We start from the raw sequence: 20,939 nt of genomic DNA on the forward strand, positions 1-20,939 counted from the left end.
TTTTGTCATGTTTTCGTCACCTTTCTGTCGCTCTTTTGTTGAATTATTGTTGCTTTTCAGGCACGTTTTTGTTGCTCCTTTGTTGCTTCTTTGTCGCTTTTTTGTCACTTATTTCTTGTGTTTTTCTCACTTTATTTGTCACTTCTCTTGTTGCTTATTCATCGCTCTTTTGTCACATTTCTGTTGCGTTTTCATCTTCGCTTTCGTCGCTATTTTGAGGCTTTTTTCAAGAAGCTTTTCGATTCGTGTAAAGCCAAACTGTCCAAACTTTCACAGCAAACAATCAAATCAAAATTGTGAACGAGTCGGTTCTTTGGTTGCAGAAGGTCGCGCGCTCCTGTACTAAACAAATATAATTATTTATGGCTAACACTCCCTCCTATATAAACGTTTTCAGCTGTACTCACCTCTATTCTTTGGCCTCAAATCTGAATTTAGCTGCACATTTCCCCAGGCTCCATGTCCCTGATTGCTTTTCCATTGTGTTCTCTGCAAACGCCAGGAGCCAAAAGATGATCCCGTCCTTTTGAAGCCTTTGTGCTGAAAGACATCGGAGCAATACGGCGTCATTAGGCAATCGTTGGGAAAGTATGTTTAATCCTACTCCATACAACAGGCTCTGTACATGTAATTACAAACCGAGGCCATAAAAACTAGGCGGTTTTTAATTAGCTATGATTGCTTGTGCTCAGATGACAAAAACATATTATTAAGTCATGGAAAATGGAAATCACGTGAAATCATTCTAATCTAAAAGCAGAGGCAGTGCAAAAACATGCCCTAGCTTCCAATAATGTTTGATTGAAAAAAAAATCATAAGAGGTCTGAAATCAACGACGTGTAGTAACTTCAGTTTAAAGTTCAGTTTTAGTCATAACTTTCTTAATTTCAAGGCAAATTATATTAAACTCTGTGATTTCTAATTAATATTTGTGTTAGCTTAAGCACATTTGCCCTGATCCAGCTCTTGTTTCAGTAATTAACTCTGCGGAAGCAAGGGCAATGTGACAATAAACCTCAACGGGTGAATGTAATGATATATAAACAAAATGAACAATGACATAGTTAAAGAGCAAAAACAAATTAGTCAAAGGCTACGTAGAAACTTGAACAGACTAATAGGCCTTTTTAAAACATTTTTTTTTAAAGGCCTTAAAGGAACAGGCCACCGTTTTTCCATACTGAGATATTTTCTTACCTGAGCTTAGACGAGTTGATGTGTACCTGTCTGGTCTTTATGCGCGCCCTAAGTCACGCAAAACAGCCAAAGATGTTGCTAGCATTTGGCCTTTCCCAGTATATTCCTATAGCTCCAAACGGGGTGAAGTTAGAAGGGACCCCCGTTTGGAGCTAAAGGAATATACTGGGAGAGGCAGAATGTTCTTACCTGAGCTTAGACGAGTTGATACGTACCTGTCTGGTCTTTGTGCCCATGGAACAACTTCACCACTGTTTGGAGCCATAGGAATATACTGGGAGAGGCCAAATGCTAACAACATCTTTGGCCATTGTGCGTGACTGAGCACACGCACAATGACCAGACAGGTACGCTTCAACTCATCTAAGCTCAGGTAAGAACATATCTCAGTATGGAAAAACGGTGGCCTGTTCCTTTAAGGTTAAGGTGCTTTATTTAGACAAAGTGGTACCGGAGAACCCGGAGGAAACCTGAACAGACACGGGGAGAACATGCAAACTCCACACAGAAAAGCCCCGTCCAGGTGGAAACCAAACCCAGCACGAAGAATATTAAAAGCAACAGTGACAAAAATGTACTTTGTAGGACCACTGGCCTCAGTAATCTCTGGAGTAAAAAAAAAAAAAAAGAATGGATATTGCATCATCAAATATTGTAATAACCATAACTGGGCGAGATATGACGTGCAGTCCTAATAAGCACAATTACACAGAGTATTCTCGCTCCTTCTGGACACTTCCAGGTCCGCTCGAGCCACGCTCTGGTTTAATCCTATTACACGCGAAGCACAAAGGGCCTTAAGAGGGTTTAGCCGCCGCCTCACTGCGCTCAATCTCTCCTGTCACTCGCCTTTGCGCCGACACCGCTCCAGACACAGACATTTGGCAGATTTTCCTTTAATGCCCGCTATTGTTTGGGCTTCGGATTGGAAATAGAAATGAATGAGGCTCAGGTGAATGACGTGCTCCAGAGATGGGTGAGTCAACACGAGTCTCCAAATGTTGGTACAATACGGGTCATGACAGACGTATGGCAGCACGTGGCGCGACCCATTCAAAATCATTACCGCCGTGTGCGCAATTCAATAAAGTGTGCGAGCCGTACACGTGCAGCTGTTGCTATTGTACCTATGGATTACATTGTATGTCACTGAACTACGGCCCTTTTATTTACCTTAATATAGACACTATTGATTAGATTTACAACAAAAAAGTAAATGTTCAGCGTCAGCAAATTGTGGTTGCCATTATGAAATCACAAACACATCAGTTATTAGGCAGTACAATAATGTTTAAAATCAATAGAATATGCACTTTATGTGTGGTTTCATTGTATAAAACCAGCAAACCCTGTAGTTCAAAATCTGAAAAGTATTCTTGTATCAGGATTAATGCAGGTAGCTGTTAAGTCAAATTGTGTTGCCATTTTAAAGCAGATACAAACGCAACAAATCTATGCATTTATTATTTCTAAAGATTGGCAAACATTGCATTATGCAGTAAAAGGTGGATATTTTAAAGACAACTAAGAAATTAGGCAAAATATGACAAAAATTGCACCATATTTTTTGTATCATTTATGAATTTATGGCGTAACAGATCAAGCATTTCTTGATTTTAGAGTTATGGGAAACAAATTCACTGTCCTATTGAACTGTATTCCGGGCTAGTGATACATTTAAAGGTACACTGCGCAACATTTTGGACTTTACTGTTGCCGTCAACAAAAAACATGCTCTCAGTGACCAGCTTGACACAGAAAATACTATTTTTCCAGTGGATAATCAAAGAATGGATCTGGATGAAGACCTAGCATGTTTAACTCTCAATTCTACTGACTTTAGTCGACATCTCCATAGAGACGAGCTGAAGACGTACCCACTCCCGGTAAAGTTATAGTCATGTTTTAGCAGAGGTGAGCCGGTCACAGCAAAAGCACATGTTTATTTGAGGTATTTTTCAATGGTGAAAATATCTATCATAAAATAAATGCTTGTATTTAAATTTTGTTTATTGGGTGAAATCTTACGCGGTGTGGCTTTAAGTGATACATTTATTTTTGTCATAATTCATTTGATGTTTTTATTAAATGCTGTTAAAGTTAATGAGCCTTGTTTAAAAAACAAAAAAAGGAAAAATGCTAAACTGTAAAAATTGTGCAGCCCTGTAGGTTTCAGCACTTTTGTTAATGAAACAGCTTTTTTCAGTGAATGGGGTAAAGTAAAAAGTTGTGTGGGAGAAGAGGTCAGATGAAGAGAGACCTGTGTGTGAATTCAGAGAAATTCAAGAAATGTCATTGTCGTTTCGGGGAGTTCTGTCGGACACATCACGTAATAATAATAGTAGAAATTGAGCTGCCATCACTGTTTCTCCAGAGAACAACTGCAGAAGACGACCTGAAGCCAGAGGACTACCAGCACTTCCTGGGTATTGGATCAGCCTGTGTCTCTCAGGGACAAAGTGACAAACTGCTACAGTTCCTTCAAGACGAGCAAAACCAGGTATTAACATCGTCCCAAACACAACCGTTCCTGACAGAAGACAATTAACCACTTAAAGGGATATTTCAGGATTTTTGACAGGGCCTCATTTCCTAGTTTTCCAGAGTGAGTTGATTTCTGGAGATATATGTTTTATTTTTTAATTCATGCAGTCCTTATATTTGAAGAGTTTAGTGGTGCTAGGCTAGTGCTAGGCTACTGCATGTCTATGGTAACTAGTAGCCTGCATTAAAAACAGTCTGACCCGAGCACAGTGCACCTGAGGCAAATCACTTATAACACCAGACTACCCATATAAATGTCTGTGTTGACTGAATCTTTTTTTTATAGAACCAATTTGTATTCAAAAGAACTTATATTTGAGCAGCATCAGCTTCCTGGTTGTAGCTACGCAGCGGCGGAGTGATCTGCTAGGTTATCGGATCTACGGTAGTTTGTTTACCAGCGGCCGGCATTAGTACACGTGGAATTCACAAAGGAGCTTCTACAAATCAGATATGGCAACATTTGGAGGACGACCCTATGATTTTGCAGAGGTTTTTAATGCAGGCTACTAGTTACCATAGACATGCGCTAGCCTAGCACTAGCCTAGCACCACTAAACTCTTCAAATATAAGGACTGCATAAATAAAATATACAGTATATAACTCCAGAAATCAGCAACACTCAACTAGGAAATGAGGCCCTTTGTCAAAAATCCTGAAATATCCCTTTAACCCCCATCAAGGACATTTACTCCAGTTTGGCCTTACCCAAATCTAAAAGCAAAAAAGTGCAATAAAAAGTGACAAAAACAGGACAACAATGAGATGAAAAAGTGACCAAAAACAACAAAAAAACGCGGCAAAAGAGCAACAGACTTCCTGAAAAAGCGACGTCACAGCGGCCTACAGACTGTCAGCTCCAGTCAAGAACCTTTTAGATTTGGGTAAAGTCGAACTGGAGAAAATGTGCTCGGTTCAGGTGGGGGTAAGAGGTTATGTATGTGCAGCAGAGCAAGACGAACACACAGTCTCGGCAAAGGTTCCTCTCGCCCCTGACCCGGAGTCGCGGGGTGAAAACACGCAGATATGGAGAAGATCTCTCGCTCCACTGACGAGCCGCCTCCTCTAAGTGCCACTCGGACGTCGCATCTAACCACACTCCCGCCTTACAGATGTTTTTGTGCTTTTAAAGTGTAAAAAAAAACACACCATGCTTTACAAATGCTTTTTGAAATAGGGTGTAGGTCATTATCTCGTGTTTGTGCTCCGTCTGCAGGGGATCGTGACGTCCATGGGCTGCACTCTTCTGTCTCCTCTGCTCTCCCAAATACTCGCCGCCGGGAAGAACAGGGACCACTGTCAAGCTGCATTCGCACATCTGACCAAAGTAGGCACCGCCACGACCTGCACAGCAACATTTCATACAAGTCTCTGATTTACTAAACCAAATGATATATTACAAATGTGTCACCACAGACTTGCCGCCCGAAGACGGTTTTCCACAGTCTACTGGAGCTGATCGATGACACCGACCCGGGAGCCATCTCTGAAACCATTACTACACTCACTCCACATTTACAAGCAGGTAAAAAGAAAAACATTTAAGGAGGAAGGAAGGAAGACATAGAGAGGGAACCAAGTCTTTATCCTTATTCCACTGTGTTACGACCCGGCTCTGCTAGGGTGAAGGGGAAGTAACAAAATCAAGATGTAAAATGGTAAAACTAAAGATATAATTTATTTGAAAAGAAACGCAAAGATAAACTGAACAAAGGTTTAAAAAAGGTTCAAAACAAAGCTCTAACAGAATGAAACACAAAACCCAAACTAATAACTGAACGGATTACTAAAAGAAAAAACAACTAAAAACAAAAGGACTACGAGTGTCTCTACTATAGTCACTATTAAACAAGTGACAAAACACACACAGAGACACAGCGCTATGGTGGCATGCTGTTCAAAGGAAATCACAGTAGGCCCAAATGCAGGGTGGCAGGTCCTTTAACCTCTTAACTCCCGCCTGAACCGAGAGCATCTTTTTCCTCACGTCATCAGATTTTCTTTCCATCATCATCATTTCTTTGTTGGGTATTCAACTCATTTTTCTAACTCATTTTTTTGGTCATTTTTTGTCACATTTTTGTCATTTTTTGTCACATTTTTGTCATTTTTCCGTCTAATTTTTGTCATTTTTTTGTCAATTTTTTATCAAATTTTTGTTACATTTTTGTCATTTTTTTATCATTTTTTTGTCACTTTTTTGTCATTTTGTTTCTCATTTCTTTTGTAATTTTTGTGACATTTTTCCCATTTTTTCCTCAATTTTTCGTCACTTTTTTGTCACATTTTCTTAATTGATTTTGTCTCAGTTTTGTCACTATTTTCACACCTTTTTTCCAGAAGCTTTTGGACTGGGGTAAAGCCAAACTGGAGAAAATGTGCTCGGTTCCGGTGGGAGTTAAGGGGTTAAAGGTGTGGCAGCTCAGGTGGAATCCCAGGGTTGGCCAGACTCTGGGGCGGTGCACCAATCACAGGTGAGGGAAGCAGTAGGACCATTAGCCAATCAGAAGCCAGGCTCAGAGGCAGTCCACCAATGGCTGAAGAAGACTTCCACAGCGACATTTAAATACAAAACAAACAAGGGTTCAGCAAACAAGATGACACACTTTTTAATGCACTATGAGAGAACCTAGCTTAGATCGCAAGAATTGTCACAGGAAGTAGCATTTGAAAGTGCTTCCTTTGTTTGTCTGTGGACAACAGGGACTAGGGCTGGGAACTGTTAAACAATAACAGTATGGCATTGGAAAAACAAGTTTACGTACTCATATCATTAGAGACCATGTTCTGATGCCTGTTGGGTCAAATAAATGATATAAATTCAACATTAGTGTTATGTTTTATGGTTCTAAGACAAATGTTTTATATTAAGTATCGTTAAAGTACCAATACCCAGCCGTAACTGAGACCACAGTCTGCAGCTCAACATGCGCCTCTTCTGAGTGTCAGACACATGAAGAGGTGTGATTCATCGAGCACAACAGTCTGTGTGAAGGCGAGAAAGTCGTTAAGATGAATCAGGATTTTTAAGCATTTTTCTCCTTTTTGTTTTTTGTGCAGAGAAGGGGCGGATGAGGGTAGGGGCTTTCTTTCCCCTGTGTAATGAGCTTTGTAACAATCTGTAATATCTTGTACCTATGGGTTAGATACACAATGGAATAACTTGTATTAGTACTTTGTAGGCACATAATGCAATAGGACACGAGCAGGGACGGACTGGGACTGAAAAAGGGCCCTGGACTCTGACCAGCCTGGCCCAAATTAGCGTAAATGCAGCACTTCCACAAGACATATGTGAACCTCTTACCTCCCGTCTTAACCGAGTGCATTTCCTCCTGTTTGGTTTTACCCAAGTCTAAAAGCTTCTCCACTGGAGAGCAACAGTATAACGCCTCATTTGAAAGCTAAGACCTACAAGTGATTGTACCCTTTTGTCACATTGTTGCAGCATGTTTTTGTTGTTTTTTCATTACTTTTTTTGTGGCTGTTTTGTTGTGTTTTCATCATTTTTTTTGTCAGTTTTTCATTGCTTATTTCGTTGCTTTGTTGTCATGTTTTCGTCACGTCTTAGTCACTTTTTTGTCACATTTTTGTTGCTTTTCTGGCTCACTTGTTGCTATTTTGATGCTTTGCTTTTAAACTCTTAGATTGGGGTAAAGCTTGGTTAAGGCGGGGGTTTAAGAGGTTAAGGAAAAAATGTAGACTGGTGGCCCAAGAGCCAGTGGCCCTTCCTTGCTCTTTCAGAATGGACATATGGCCAGTCCGCCCCTGGACACGAGACCCTTAGGGTTTGGGCTTAAGGTCAGGGTTAGAGTTAGGTCTTATTTCATTATGTACCTACAAACTACAAATACATATTATTCCATTGTGTATCCAACCCATAGGTACAAGTTATTACACATTGTTAAAGAGCTCATTACATTGTACTAATTTAGTTGGGTACAATGCATCAAGGGCACTGCAAAATAAAGTGTTATCCTTGTTTCATGCTCTGAATCACTGTCGAGGTGTCCTTGGGCAAAGCACCTCATGCAGGTTGCCTGTGAGTCTGAGTGATTTGTGGGAGTCGGAGAGACCATTGGCACAGATTGGTTTATGCCGATTGCAGCAAGTCCATTTTAAAGCTTATTGATGTTATAAAGCTACAAATACAAAAAAGTTACGTGTTTATGATTTCTAAAGATTTGCAAACAAAGCAGAGGAATTAAGCACATTTATTTGTCAGATGTAAAAAATAGTACAGAAATTTACAGGAAATTTCAGTACAATATCTAGTTGAATGTGTTTTGGACCATCTTTTTTTATTTTGAATTAATTTATGACATAAAAGATGAAGAAATGTCACTATTTTAAAAGACATTAGACTTACTTCTTGCTGGGAACAAATTCAATGCTTTTCAATGACACTTAGGCCTTAATATTTTTACTTTTAATCAGTACAGAGTGAATCAATAATGTAATATCTGTGTTAAAGGTGCTTATAAATGCAACAGTGCCATTATTATAGCCCAGCATAGAGTGAAATACAGTGCTGTGGCTCCCCCTAGTGTTGACTGTATGCAATCTCACCCAAACCTTGTCTCAACCTTCCCAGTTTTGCTCAGGCTGGACGCGGGGCAGGCTGCCTCTCTGGGTCGGTGTCTGTCCTCCCTGCATGTCCAGCTGTCCCGCCTGCCCGTGCCCTACACCCCTGAGCAGGAGCAGGACGACCTGGGCCTGGGGCGCTGCTGTTCGTCCCTCACGGCGTTGACCGAGCCCTTTGTGGAGAAAGTGAAACTGAACACCAGGAAATGGGCCACAACCAAAGAAGACGAGGAGCTCAGAGCCGAGATACTCAAGTTGTAGGTTTCTGCTATTTGTTATTTTATGAGGGGCTGTAGCAGCAAATGGAGTCTCTGGTTCAATATGCATGGACAAAAAGAACGGTTTGATTTGAACATTGTCAGAGTTGAGGCCTGTCTCACAACCTTGTGAAGACTGTTCCAGTTTTTAGCTGCATGAAACTGAAACACAGCTTCACCATGTTTATTATTGACTCTGGGAACCACCAGGAGGCCCCTCCCTGAGGGCTTGAGATGGTTCATACGGCTCTAACATGTCAGAGATGTACTTTGGTGCTAAACCATGAAAAGACTTGTAACAAGCAGAGCTGTTATAAATTCTATTCTCTGAGTGACAGGAAGCCGGTGCAGAGACCGGAGCACTGGACTAATATGGTCGTATTTCCTGGTTCTTGTCAGGACTCGAGCAGCAGCGTTCTGGATGTACTGTAGCTGTCTGATAGCTCGTTTAGAGAGGCCAGTGAGCAGCCGTTATAGTAGTCTAACCTGCTGGACACAAATGTCTGGTTTTGACACTATTCCTCTGATCTTAGCCATGTTTTTCAGATGGTAAAAAGCTGCTGATGTTATTGCTTTGATGTGGCTGTTTAAGTTCAGGTCTGAGTCCATGATGAAAAGCTTCTAGAAACCTTTTACATTTTCTCCTGTCTTATACGTTTACATTGTGCCTCATGAACTTGGTCTGAAAGCCAAACACTGCACCACAGAATGATAATAGACTTGACTATAACATTAATAATTTTCTTTTCGCAGCTGCATGATGACTCTGAGGGAGCCATTACTTGAAGCTCAGCTGGACAGGACCAGGACGTCTCCGCTGTGGACTTTTGCAAATGACATCATGGTACGAAGCTGATTCATGGCTGTAGTTGTGCTTCACATTTTTTTACTGTAATTGTAATATTTCGAAACAGGCGACTCTATCAGAAGTCCAGGAGCCTCTGCCGGACGTTTTATTCTTCAACTCTTTGAGGAAGTACGTGGCGGACGACGAGCAGAACCTACAGTCCAGAGCGTGTTTGGCTTATCTGCTCTTTGTGCAGCAGATCAGCAAAGAAAACTTCCCCGCAGTTTTCAGGTACGACATGAGATCTAACGGATGACTTTTGAAGCGATATTAGAAGCTGATAAACTATTCCCCTTCGCAGCCCTGTATTTATTCTCCAGTGCAACATGCAATACATCAATCAAATGCTGTGCAGGTAAGTTGAGTTCGTTCAATAGAAGCAAAGCTATTTCTAACAAGAGAATAATGCAGTTTTTGTTCGTTTGTGTAACAGCAAAAAGGAATCTCACATACTCAAAGGACTGGTGAGAATATATCTATTATTATGTGTTGTTATTTCCTGTACTGTTTTGTATGAGCGCTGCACAATTCTGGCAACAACGTCTAATTTGGATTTCTCTGACAAGTTTTGCAATCGCGATTCAATATGAGGTTAATGTGATGATGTGAATTATTACGTACTTTGGTGGAATAATGCCTGTTGAAAGGTATTTATTATGGTTCAGTGGCTGGGATAGTTACATCAGGTGAAAAATGTTGAATGAAAGACGGAAGTTTCAGGTAAATTTAGTTGACTAAATCTTAAATACACATTCATTATACAGCATTGTTGCTTTAAAACATATTCTCTGCTTCACGGAGCTTCTCCCACATCGACAAAGCACAGACCTTTAGGTGACTTTAAATGATATCAGGCTTTTCCAAAGTGTGCCATGGGAAGGTCAGATGTTTCTTTTTTTCATTTTTAATTCGTTCGTGAGAGTTGATCAAAATATCTGGACATTTTGGTCAAGATTTTGTCATTGTTATCTACTTTTTAAATTAGTTTCAGGTTCATGTTAGTCAGCAGTAATATTACTGTGACTGACTATGTTTCTAGACCTCAGTGCAGGTTTTAACCTCTTAACTCGCACCTGAACGGATCCCATTTTCTCCAGTTTGGCTTTACTCTAATCAAAAAGCTTTTTGGGAAAAAAGCACCAAAACAGCCACAAAAAATGAGAATAAAACAAGGATGTAAACGCAACAAAAATGTGACAAAAATTCAACAAAAATGTGACAAAAATTCAACCAAAATGTGACACAAATTCAACAAAGATGTGACGAAAACTCAACAAAAATGTGACAAAAATTCAACAAAAATGTGACAAAAATTCAACAAAAATGTGACCAAAATAAAAAAAATAAAACATTAAAAAGGTGACACATCACAGCAACAACACGAAGAAAAAGATCAGTTTTGTGGGTCTTAGCTTTCAAATGAGGTGTTACACAGGCCTATATAATGGCCAAAGAGGACAGAAGGCATTTGGTTCAGGCGGGTGGTAAGAGGTTAAACAAAGGACATTTTGTTGTAAAATGTACTGTCTAATGAACAGCAGTGTTTGTGGTTTGCGAATTACAACCATTAAAATTATGATTTGATTCAATAACGTTCACTTGTGCAGCACTACTTTGACATATATGTATACCTGTAATCCTCAAGATACTTCATAATCTGTGTTAACAAGGCAGCAAACCTAGTATCAATTTCAAAGTACAGGCCAATCGAGTCAATAACCTTTTTGTCTTTCAGGCTCTTTACACTAAAAGCCTGGAGACTGTTGAGGATCGCAGTCTCCCAGTGAAACTTCTAGAGCTGAACTCCTTCTGCAGCGTCTCTCAGGTAAAAACAGTTCACCATTAAAGGAACAGGCCACCATTTCTCCATACTGAGATATGTTCTTACCTGAGCTTAGACGAGTTGATGTGTACCTGTCTGGTCTTTGTGCGTGCCCTCAGTCATGCAAAACGACCCAGTATATTCCGCTCTTCCACAGACACAAAGACCAGACAGGTACGTATCAACTCGTCTGAGCTCAGGTAAGAACATATCTCAGTATGGAAAAACGGTGGCCTGTTCCTTTAAAAATAAATGACACGACTTTGATTAACTGGTAATGTCTTCTCCTCTCTTTTAAACTGGTAGAAACTTTGCTATATTCTTCGCGAGTGTCCAATTAAACACCTGGTAAGCAATTATTTTATTTAATCCAATGAGTAATTTTTGATTAAAGTCTATTTTTTCTAGAAACAATCAGGTCTTCAGGTTTTCCAGATCTTCATTCACAAACTAGACGCAGAAGCAAAACACAAGTTCTTCAGGTAAGAGAAGAACGTCTTTGCCAAATCCTGCAAAGGCGAGGTCATAATGCCCAGACCTAAATCTAGACATTAGTATTTCATTCACAGAACGTTTGCGTACACGTTTTGGTACATTTAGCTCTTCATATCTTTAGAATTTCTGTTTTCCCCCTTTCCTCCAAACCAGCTAAGGATTGCAATGATATGAAAGCAACAAACTTCTATTTCAGATGCATGTTGAAAACCAGTAACCACTCGGGCTTCGAGGGCTTCATCGTGAAAAACATCAGGAATGAAGTGGAATTCTCCTTAAAGGTAAACCATGACATCTGATTTATTTATATACAAAGTGTGCGTTTAAATGTATAACGTACAAACAATCCAGGACCAAGTGGATCTTATGTGTCTTTCAGTTTGGAAATGAAAATAAATGGTTTGCCGGCTCAGAGCTGTCGTCGTTGTTGGGGCTTGTGCTGTTTCTGCCAAACGCTTCACAAACAGATCTGCTCCACAACATGGACAAGTGAGTTCTTACACCAAAAGTCCTTTTTGTAAAGCGTAATATTTGAATTTGATGTATGTTATAATAGCATTTCCAACATTGAGATCAACTGATACATAAAAGGTGTTTTCTAGGATAATGGAGAGCCTCAATCTTTTGCGGTACCTTCTTATGCGGGAAAAAGAATTAACAATTCACGTAAGAATGTTTACGTGCAATTCTTTTCTAGGTAAAATAACAGATATAGAGATTGTGAATATTGTAATTATCTTTCAGACTGAGCTGTGGGCAGAGCTGTGCAGGCTGAGAGAGGAGTTTGTTAAAATGCTGAGAGTTTGCATCCGTTTATCAAGAGGTTACTACACCTCTGAACTCAAAGCACTGCAGGAGGAGAGGAAACTACTGGCACAAGGTAAAACTACGCAACCCACTGGGAGTACATGTTTTTCATCATTCAGAATATAAACAAACTCATCCATGACAATGGAGTTGGAAATGTCAAAAATGAAACTCATTCACCCCTTTTTTGTTTTGTAAATGAGGCATTCTGCATGCCACTTTCATGAGAAATTCAACCTGTTTTTTTTTTTAGTTTATTGAACTTTCTCCATATTTAAAGCAGCACTAAGTAACTTGTTTACCTTAAAGGGGGGGTATTATGCAAAATCGACTTTTTCAAGCTTTACATCATGTTATTATGTCATTCCCTCATTAAAAACATGCCTGAAGTGTTGCCTTGGCACATTCACGTATTTTTGAGTAATCTGTAAAAACTCTGATGGCAGCCATTTTAGGGATAGGTTTGCCTGAGTCCTCCTAGGAACGCCCCCACCTCCTGGAGACGCCTCCGCTTATACAAGGCAGTTATTCTAATTTACTGCATTTACAGGCCAACAGAAGGTTTGGTCATCATTGTAGTGTGCTATAGACTATATAATATATATAATACCCCCTCTTTAATAAATCCTTTTTGAAGGCCCTCTGGGGGTAATACAAGTGTTAATGGGATGATTGGAGGGTCTTTCATCTCCCCCTGGTGTCTCTGGCCAGAAAACCACAATTGCAACTTGACTGCCACCGGGTCGGAGGCCCCAATACACACTAATGGAATCACGAAGAAGAAGCTAACAGGCTCACAGGCAAAGCTAACTGCAGGCTAGCGCCACTGAAACAGTATTTACAGCCAAATTTGAGTGAAAAAAATGATCTCCATTGTGTAATTGGATGTACAATATTCCTCTCTCCCTTTGTCTTTTCTGTCAGGGTAGTATTTACTCTCACGGACAAATAATAATCGCAACTTGCTACGACACCTGCAGCTGCGCTTATGGCCTCTAGTTGTACTGCTTTAAAAACGATTTCCAATGTCCTCTTTGAATGCTCTCTTCTGCAGAGATCAGAGCCGCTGCAGGAGACAGAGCTTTAGTGCGTAAAATCAAGCTGAAACAGGAGAACGCAGCCAACATGTCTCCAGAGGCCCGGCACCAGGTAAAGCAACACCGTCCATTTAGTCATAGCGTCTGTCGTCGTGAGCTTAATATGTCCTGTGTGTTTTTGTGCAGATCTTGCAGAGCGCCATGGTGACCTTTGACCTCATGGAGAGCCTGATCTCCCGAATTGAGGAAATCGCGGAGGAAAAAATAAAGCTTTAAAACATTTGAAATAAATGTTTGTGTAAGATCCACCGTCGTTCAGGAGTTTTCTAATGTAGATAAGTCGTCATCTGTACTGGTAGTTTAGAACGTTTAAAGCAGCAGTTCCCAAAGTAGGGTCCAGAGACACAGCCAAAGCTACAAAACAAGTACATTGAAATAAAATGCATTAATTTGCTAAAATGTACGACTTTAAACCAGTATTTAGCCGACAGTCATTGCTAGATGTTGCTTTCTATGTAATTCAAGCTGTAAAGTAATAAGAAATTCCTTTGAATAGATTAATCATTACTATTTGGGGCACTGAGAGACTTCCGGATCAACCCCAGTTTATTTATTTTTTTATTAATGGCTGTTTTAGAGGATTTGTTTACACTGTTTGCAAAAGAGGAAGTGTCCACTGTTCAAAATCACCAGTACAGATGACAACTTCACCAAACCTACTCTATGTTTTAAATAAAAGTTTACAAAAGTGTATCTTAGTATCTTTTTTAAGCCTGTAAAGCCGGTGTGGTGTAAGGCAATCCCAGCTCCATTAAATTATCGACAAAACCGACCAACAATAGCTTTTATTAACGCTAAAAGTGACAAGTCTATAATGAAATCAAACACCACACTAAAAATTCACTCCTTATTTGAATTTCACATCATGTCTCGGAGCATCTCCCACACGGGGCTGTTCTCGATGATGTGGGCCCGGGCCAGAGACATCCGATCCCGAATGTTGTCAACGTGAGGTTTACTCGTGGCCTGGACAAGAACGCGCCTTCGCTCAGCCACATTTATGACGATAGAAAAGTTATTGTGAGTGGTGCACTTCACCTTGGCAATTGTCAGCATTCCTTTGAGGATATCGACTGTTCTTCTCACAGGAAGGATCTGCAGATTGCCCCCAAAGAACCTGAAGAAGAATGTATTTTTAACTGAACATACTGTACATGTTTTTACAATAGAGATTGGGAGTAACTTTAAAATGTGTATGTTCAGCTTTTGTCATGATTTTCATAATTTTGTTCCATTTTGTCCTTGTTTTGGCCCAGACTTTGTACTTTTAAAGTCTTGTTTGACACAATTCATTCCAAAATAAATAAAGTAGGATTTCTGTTTAATGGGACTAGACACAAGTTGGTCATTTTATGCTCACCACTGCCACCTCAGGTCATACGTGTAACTGCACCTTCTATATTAAAGGAATAGGCCACCGTTTTTACATACTGAGATATGTTCTTACCTCACTTTAGCCGAGTTAATATATCCCCGTCTGGTCTTTGTCCGTGCGCTCTGTCAGGCAAACGGAGCCCATACGCAGCCTCTCCCACATGTCATATAGCTCCAAAAAAGCTCACGATAGAAGCTACCAAGCTCTTCCACGTGTTCTCTATTTAAATAAAGTTACGTGAAGTATATTTACACAGAAATGTAGCATGTCGATTTTATAAGCAGATAAAAAGGGGGACTATATTGTGAGGCGTAATGATACGAGGAGCAAAACGTCCGCGCAGTAACTCCTAAAGGTTATTGACGGAAGTGAGTGGAGGGAAGTCTTTAGGAGTTACTGCGCGGACGTTTTGCTCCTCGTATCATTACGCCTCACAATATAGTCCCCCTTTTTATTTGCTTATAAAGTCGACATGCTACATTTCTGTGTTAATATACTTCGCATGAAAACACTTCACGTAACTTTATTTAAATAGGGAACACGTGGAAGAGCTTGGTAGCTTATATCGTGAGCTTTTTTGGAGCTATATGACATGTGGGAGAGGCTGCGTATGTGCTCCGTTTGCCTGGCAGAGCGCACGGACAAAGACCAGACGGGGATATATTAACTCGTCTAAGGTTAGGTAAGAACATATCTTAGTATGTAAAAACGGTGGCCTATCCCTTTAAGCTTGTGCATGACGGCAATTTGGACCTGAATTAACACTGAGTGTTAAAGGCAGTTGTGGTGAACAGGTCTGAGCTCATTCTACACATTAGGACACGGCTGGAATATAGGGGGATGAAAATACTTAGTTTTTACATTTTTAAACTCCGTAGAGTCCCTTAAAGATTTAATGGAGCAACGTACTGTGGCAAAATAGTTTAGCAAAATACAGCAATATCAATGTCACAATACATTAAATTTCAAGACATTTTTTCTCACTAACTATATGAGTTGCATCAGCCAAAACAAGGAAAAGCAAATAAATTATCATCTTAACTGTTGTGTCACTGTTAGTTTAGCACCTGTGTTGAATCAGGGAAAAGGTGTCCATTTCTTTAGGTCCGTTGAAAGGCGCGTGAAGAAGCACAAAGCAGTTGCGATGGACTTGGGCAAATTTGCTCAGCCTCTCGACCAGAACGGACTCCTGATGCTGAGGGTCTTGTGGGTCGACCAGCAGAAATGCAGTTCCTGGCGTAAACCACATGCAGTATTCAAGGTATGTAGATTAGTCTCTATGTTTTCTTTTCTTTCCGTTTCATTAAAGAGTGGGTATTATGCTTTTTTCAATCACATAGCACCAGTCTATATCACACTACAATGATGACCAAACCTTCTGTTGGTCTGTCAATGCAGTAAATTAGAATAACTGCCTTGTATAAAATTGCTCTCACAAAATGGCTGTAGTGAATGTCTTGAAATAGGCCTCTGTCTCTTTAAGAACCTCTGACCCTTTCCGACACGCCCCTCCACACGCTGTCTGTGGCATCAGTGGGGAGGGGGTTCTGCTGAGGAGCAGTGGTTGGTTACTCGGCTGGTGACGAAAGCTCGGAGGCGTCTCCAGGAGGTGGGGGCGTTCCTAGGAGGACTCAGGCAAACCTATCCCTAAAATGGCCGCCATCAGAGTTTTTACAGATTACTCAAAAACACGTGAATGTGCCAAGGCAACACTTCAGGCATGTTTTTAATGAGGGAATGACATAATAACATGATGTAAGCTTGAAAAAGTCGATTTTGCATAATACCACCCCTTTAAACCACATTTTGTTACAATTTTGTAGGGTGTGCTCTTAGGGTAAGGCTATTACAAATACAACATGAATTTGGGTTAAGAGTTTCACTATTAATCATTCCTCATTTGAAAAGCTAAAATCCTCCCGAATTCAGTCTGAGCTTTAACTTCTGGAGGCTGCACTGGCATGAAATTAGACCTTATTGGGGACAGAAGCTGAGACTGTAGAAGTAGGAGAGTCCTGGCCTGAATTTATGTTCCAAACCGATTTAAACCATTGGATCTGGCAACCCTAACATAAACTTGGAGCTCATTCTGCTCCCTCATTCATTGGATAATCTTTTGAGAAGTAGGCTGTAAATAAACATTTCTCAACAGTTCATGTAAAATGATTGTCATTGAGAAACAGTATTAGATATGAACATATTTACCTCACATCAGGGGACACAGACATTGAACCTTTTCTGAACAGGAATACTTCCACGGTGCTTAGTTTAGTTTAGATAGATAGAAAATAGGCAAGGCAAGGTTGTAAACCACAATTCGTACACAAGAATAATTAAACGTGATGCATATTTGTGCAGATCTACTTGTAGTCTATTAATTAAAGGGGGGGTATTATGCAAAATCGACTTTTTCAAGCTTTACATCATGTTATTTTGCCATTCCCTCATTAAAAACATTCCTGAAGTGTTGCCTTGGCACATTCACGTATTTTTGAGTAATCTGTATAAACTCTGATGGCGGCCATTTTAGGGATAGGTTTGCCTGAGTCCTCCTAGGAACGCCCCCACCTCCTGGAGACGCCTCCGAGGTTTCGTCACCAGCCGAGTAACCAACCACTGCTCCTCAGCAGAACCCCCTCCCCACTGATGCCACAGACAGCGTGTGGAGGGGGCGTGTCGGAAAGGCTCAGAGGTTCTTAAAGACACAGAGGCCTATTTCAAGACATTCACGACAGCCATTTTGAGAGACCAATTTTATACAAGGCAGTTATTCTAATTTACTGCATTTACAGACCAACAGAAGGTTTCGTCATCATTGTAGTGTGATATAGACTGGTGCTATGTGACTGAAAAAAGCATAATACCCCCTCTTTAAAGACGGTAAAATATAAAACAATGGTAAAAATAGGATAAACCAATAAGATTAGTGGCTAGGGCGGGGTTAAAGGAACAGGCCACCCTTTTTCCATATGGAGAAATGTTCTTACCTGAGTTTAGATGAGTTGATACGTACCTGTCTGGACTTTGTGCCTGTGGAAGAGCTTGGTCGCTTCTAACTTCAACCTGTTTGGAGCTATAGGAATACATTGTGAGAGGCCAAATGCTAACAACATCTTTGGTCGTTCTGCGTGACTGAGGGCACGCACAAAGACCAGACAGGTACGCATCCACTCGTCTAAGCTCAGGTAAGAACATATCTCAGTGTGTAAAAACGGTGGCCTGTTCCTTTAAGCTTGATATGTATGACGTTTCACTTGTGATTGGTTGCTGTACCAATACACCAAAACCCATGTTATCAAACGCACAGCTCCTGACTCTTACCTGACAGAGGGAAAATAAAGGCCCCCGCCTCCACGCTGTCTGTGAACCTGATCCGGTGCTGTTGACCTCGGAGCATCCTGATTGTTTCATGATTCTGGTAAAATAACAACAATTGTAATTTAACTATGATCTGCCAGCTCTTTTGATTGTTTTAGTTTGATATTCTTTCACAGCGTTTGCTAAATTTACAGGTTTTAAAGTTAAATGTCATAACGCGCTATCTTGCTAGCTTTAGCCAATTAGCTAACGGAGTAAGTTTTCAACCTTTAGTTTTACCTCCAGTGAAGTGCTGATTATTATAGTCGTCCTCCACTGTGCCGCATCTTCATTGTGTGTGGTTGCCATTTTTATTATTTATTGTAGTATTTTATAACTATAGTAAATAAATAGAGTCGGTTTATAAATGTTATTTTTGAGTTCGGATGAAATTGCGGTGAAGTTCCGCTAGAGGGCACTGTTGCCTTTTTGAACAGAGGTCTGGACCGCTAAACCCGCGAGTTTCATTCAGTTTAATTCAGGATATATATTTTTTATTTTTATTTAATTAGTTGTGTGATTGTTAAGCATAATAGGAAATATGTTTTAGAGCAAAAAAAAAAAAATCTTTGACACTGTTGTAGCTATGCGAAAATATACTAAACCTAAACTAATCTGAAAATAAAGATATACAGAGCACCACATTTCTCTCAAACATGAACTTTATTTTAAATATCACATTTACATACAAGCCAAAAGGCAGATGTTTAGAAACTCTAATCAGCTTTTTAGAAGATGCCCATGAGAAAAAGGTGGTTTAGTTGAACTTTTTTTCGTTTTTAAATTTTCTACAGACTCAAAAGTCATGAACATCTATTGGACAATCAAAAAAACAAAAACAAAAAAAAAACATACAAAAATATCTGCATGCATTACATTTGATCTGTGTCAAGAAAGAGTCCACTGAGAGAAATACAAATAAGTCCCAATTGTTCTAAAGATGGCTGTTGGTTGTAGCTATAACTACTATAGGCTAAAATTAAGACAATATTATTATTTAGAAGGCGTCAGCTGTGTGGTAGGCTGTAAGACTTTCCTCTAGGGTGACCTGCCCTTCTGTCCCCATTAAGGCCCTGACAGAAACAAAGATGAAAAATTGGATGTCCAGTGTTTGTTGGACCATAATCGAAGCTATTCAATCAGGCTCAAAAGAGGGTCATCAATGATCCCGTATCACATCCCTGACCCGCTAAAAAATTGTGCACCCCTGAGAGATATTACTTGGGCGATGTAAAATGCCATTTAAACATTTTATAGACTCTGAAAACTGTAGGTTTGTTTTGTTTTTGTTTGTGTTTTAAAGGCGGCCACCCTATTCGTCTGTGCTTTTCTCTCAGTCAAGTGTCAGTGGTGCGTCTCCAGCTCCACGATGGTCCACTCGCCCTGGGGAGACGCCGCGTCCTCGGGCGAGAAGCTGGTCACGGTGATGCTGGTCGACGAGTCCTCCATGGGCGAGATCAACTCCGCCCACCGCTTGAACGACTCCTTCTCCGGCGACAGGTACGCCTGAGTGTCCGCGCAGTCCCGGGACAGCGACAGGGTCTGCTTGATGAGATACTGCGCCAGGTTGAGCTCCTCCGGCACCGGGTTTATGACGCCGAGGTTGGACTCGTTGTCGTTCAGCAGCCGCCTGAGCAGGCTCCAGTCCTTTTCCGCAAATTCGCTCTCGTCGTCGCCGCCTCTGTCTTTCTCCGCGTCGTCTTGGCTTAGCTTTTGCGCGCAGTTCTCAAGCGACTCCCCCACGTCCATCTCGTAAATGGGAGACAGCGCCTTTGTGGAGGGCCGGCGATTGTTGCAGATTTGGTCGATTCTTTCGCAAGCACTGTCCCCTAAAAATAATTGACAATACTTGGAATGACAAGCCGTCCGTGATTTGGGACAGTTTGGGGGGGTGGGGTGGGGGCTTTTAACAAAAAAATACAATATAACCCTTAATGCAACTGTCCTTCATAAATATCTTACAATACATCCAAGCTGTGACATTCATGGTCAAAAGTAGTACATGTGATTGCACAAAAACAACCCTGCTGAACCATTGGGAAAGGTAGACAGTTGCCTTAAAGGTGAAGCACAAAGGATTTTTTTTTTTTCTTCTGGAAGTATCTCTTTGTCCACAAAAAGTAAACAATGCACCTTTAATTCCAGCACCAGTGAAGTTTGTACTTCTTATATAAAACAAAACATAAACTTGCAAGTAATCAAAAATATATCAGTAACAAGACTGAAAACCGGCACAAAACTCAAATGCAAGCAATCGTGCTTCACTTGTCACAAAAACTGTTTACAGTGATTTTTTTTATATTTTCTTTTTAAATGTTGTTTGGGGATGGAAAATATGGAAAGTTAATAAAAAAAATAATAATGTAACAACAAGACTGTATTGTTTTCTAAGAGGTGCTGATTTCTTTTTCCTGAAAATCTTAGTGAAAAAAGAGACACGGTTTGACCAAAGAACATTTCACAAACTGTACAGACAGAGGAAGCTACAGACGATACACAAAACCTACTCAACGCAATTTCTGCACAACTTAATTCTACAAAGGTTGGACGTCTAT

The 20,939-nt window shown here is 40.4% G+C and overlaps 3 protein-coding genes across 4 annotated transcripts in view; 1 reads left to right on the forward strand and 2 right to left on the reverse strand.

Annotated features, from left to right (window-relative positions):
* Positions 1-2,135: 2,135 nt before the first annotated feature.
* Positions 2,136-13,958, forward strand: LOC306977266 (glomulin-like; the record flags this gene model as incomplete). Its single annotated transcript, XM_079575471.1, has 17 exons — positions 2,136-2,174; positions 3,573-3,698; positions 4,960-5,070; positions 5,160-5,268; positions 8,338-8,584; positions 9,338-9,428; positions 9,499-9,662; positions 9,733-9,786; positions 9,865-9,895; positions 11,167-11,256; positions 11,662-11,735; positions 11,945-12,029; positions 12,128-12,237; positions 12,351-12,414; positions 12,493-12,628; positions 13,610-13,704; positions 13,779-13,958. The coding sequence occupies 17 exons, from the start codon at positions 2,136-2,138 to the stop codon at positions 13,866-13,868; spliced, it is 1,716 nt and encodes a 571-aa protein (XP_079431597.1). The 3' UTR covers positions 13,869-13,958.
* A 546-nt stretch (positions 13,959-14,504) lies between these two features.
* On the reverse strand, positions 14,505-18,694 carry cUnh1orf146 (chromosome Un C1orf146 homolog; the record flags this gene model as incomplete). Of its 2 annotated transcripts, XM_079575024.1 has the most annotated exons (4): positions 18,349-18,694; positions 16,095-16,260; positions 14,691-14,769; positions 14,511-14,618 (listed from the first exon to the last, which is right to left on the reverse strand). In XM_079575024.1, exons 1-4 carry the CDS (start codon positions 18,422-18,424, stop codon positions 14,511-14,513), a joined length of 429 nt encoding a protein of 142 aa, XP_079431150.1. In that variant the 5' UTR covers positions 18,425-18,694. The 2 variants fall into 2 exon arrangements, with proteins under 2 accessions (XP_079431149.1, XP_079431150.1); XM_079575023.1 differs by having other exon boundaries at positions 14,505-14,769.
* A 985-nt stretch (positions 18,695-19,679) lies between these two features.
* Positions 19,680-20,939, reverse strand: part of btbd8 (BTB domain containing 8) — a 37,558-nt gene continuing 36,298 nt past the window's right edge. Inside the window, exon 20 of the mRNA XM_079574849.1 lies at positions 19,680-20,213. Within this exon, the coding sequence (XP_079430975.1) occupies positions 19,729-20,213 (485 nt within the window). The 3' untranslated portion in view covers positions 19,680-19,728. The remainder of the gene's footprint in view (positions 20,214-20,939) is intronic.

This window comes from Gobius niger (genome assembly GCF_951799975.1).
Source record: "Gobius niger genome assembly, chromosome: 17".
Lineage (NCBI taxonomy): Eukaryota > Metazoa > Chordata > Actinopteri > Gobiiformes > Gobiidae > Gobius > Gobius niger.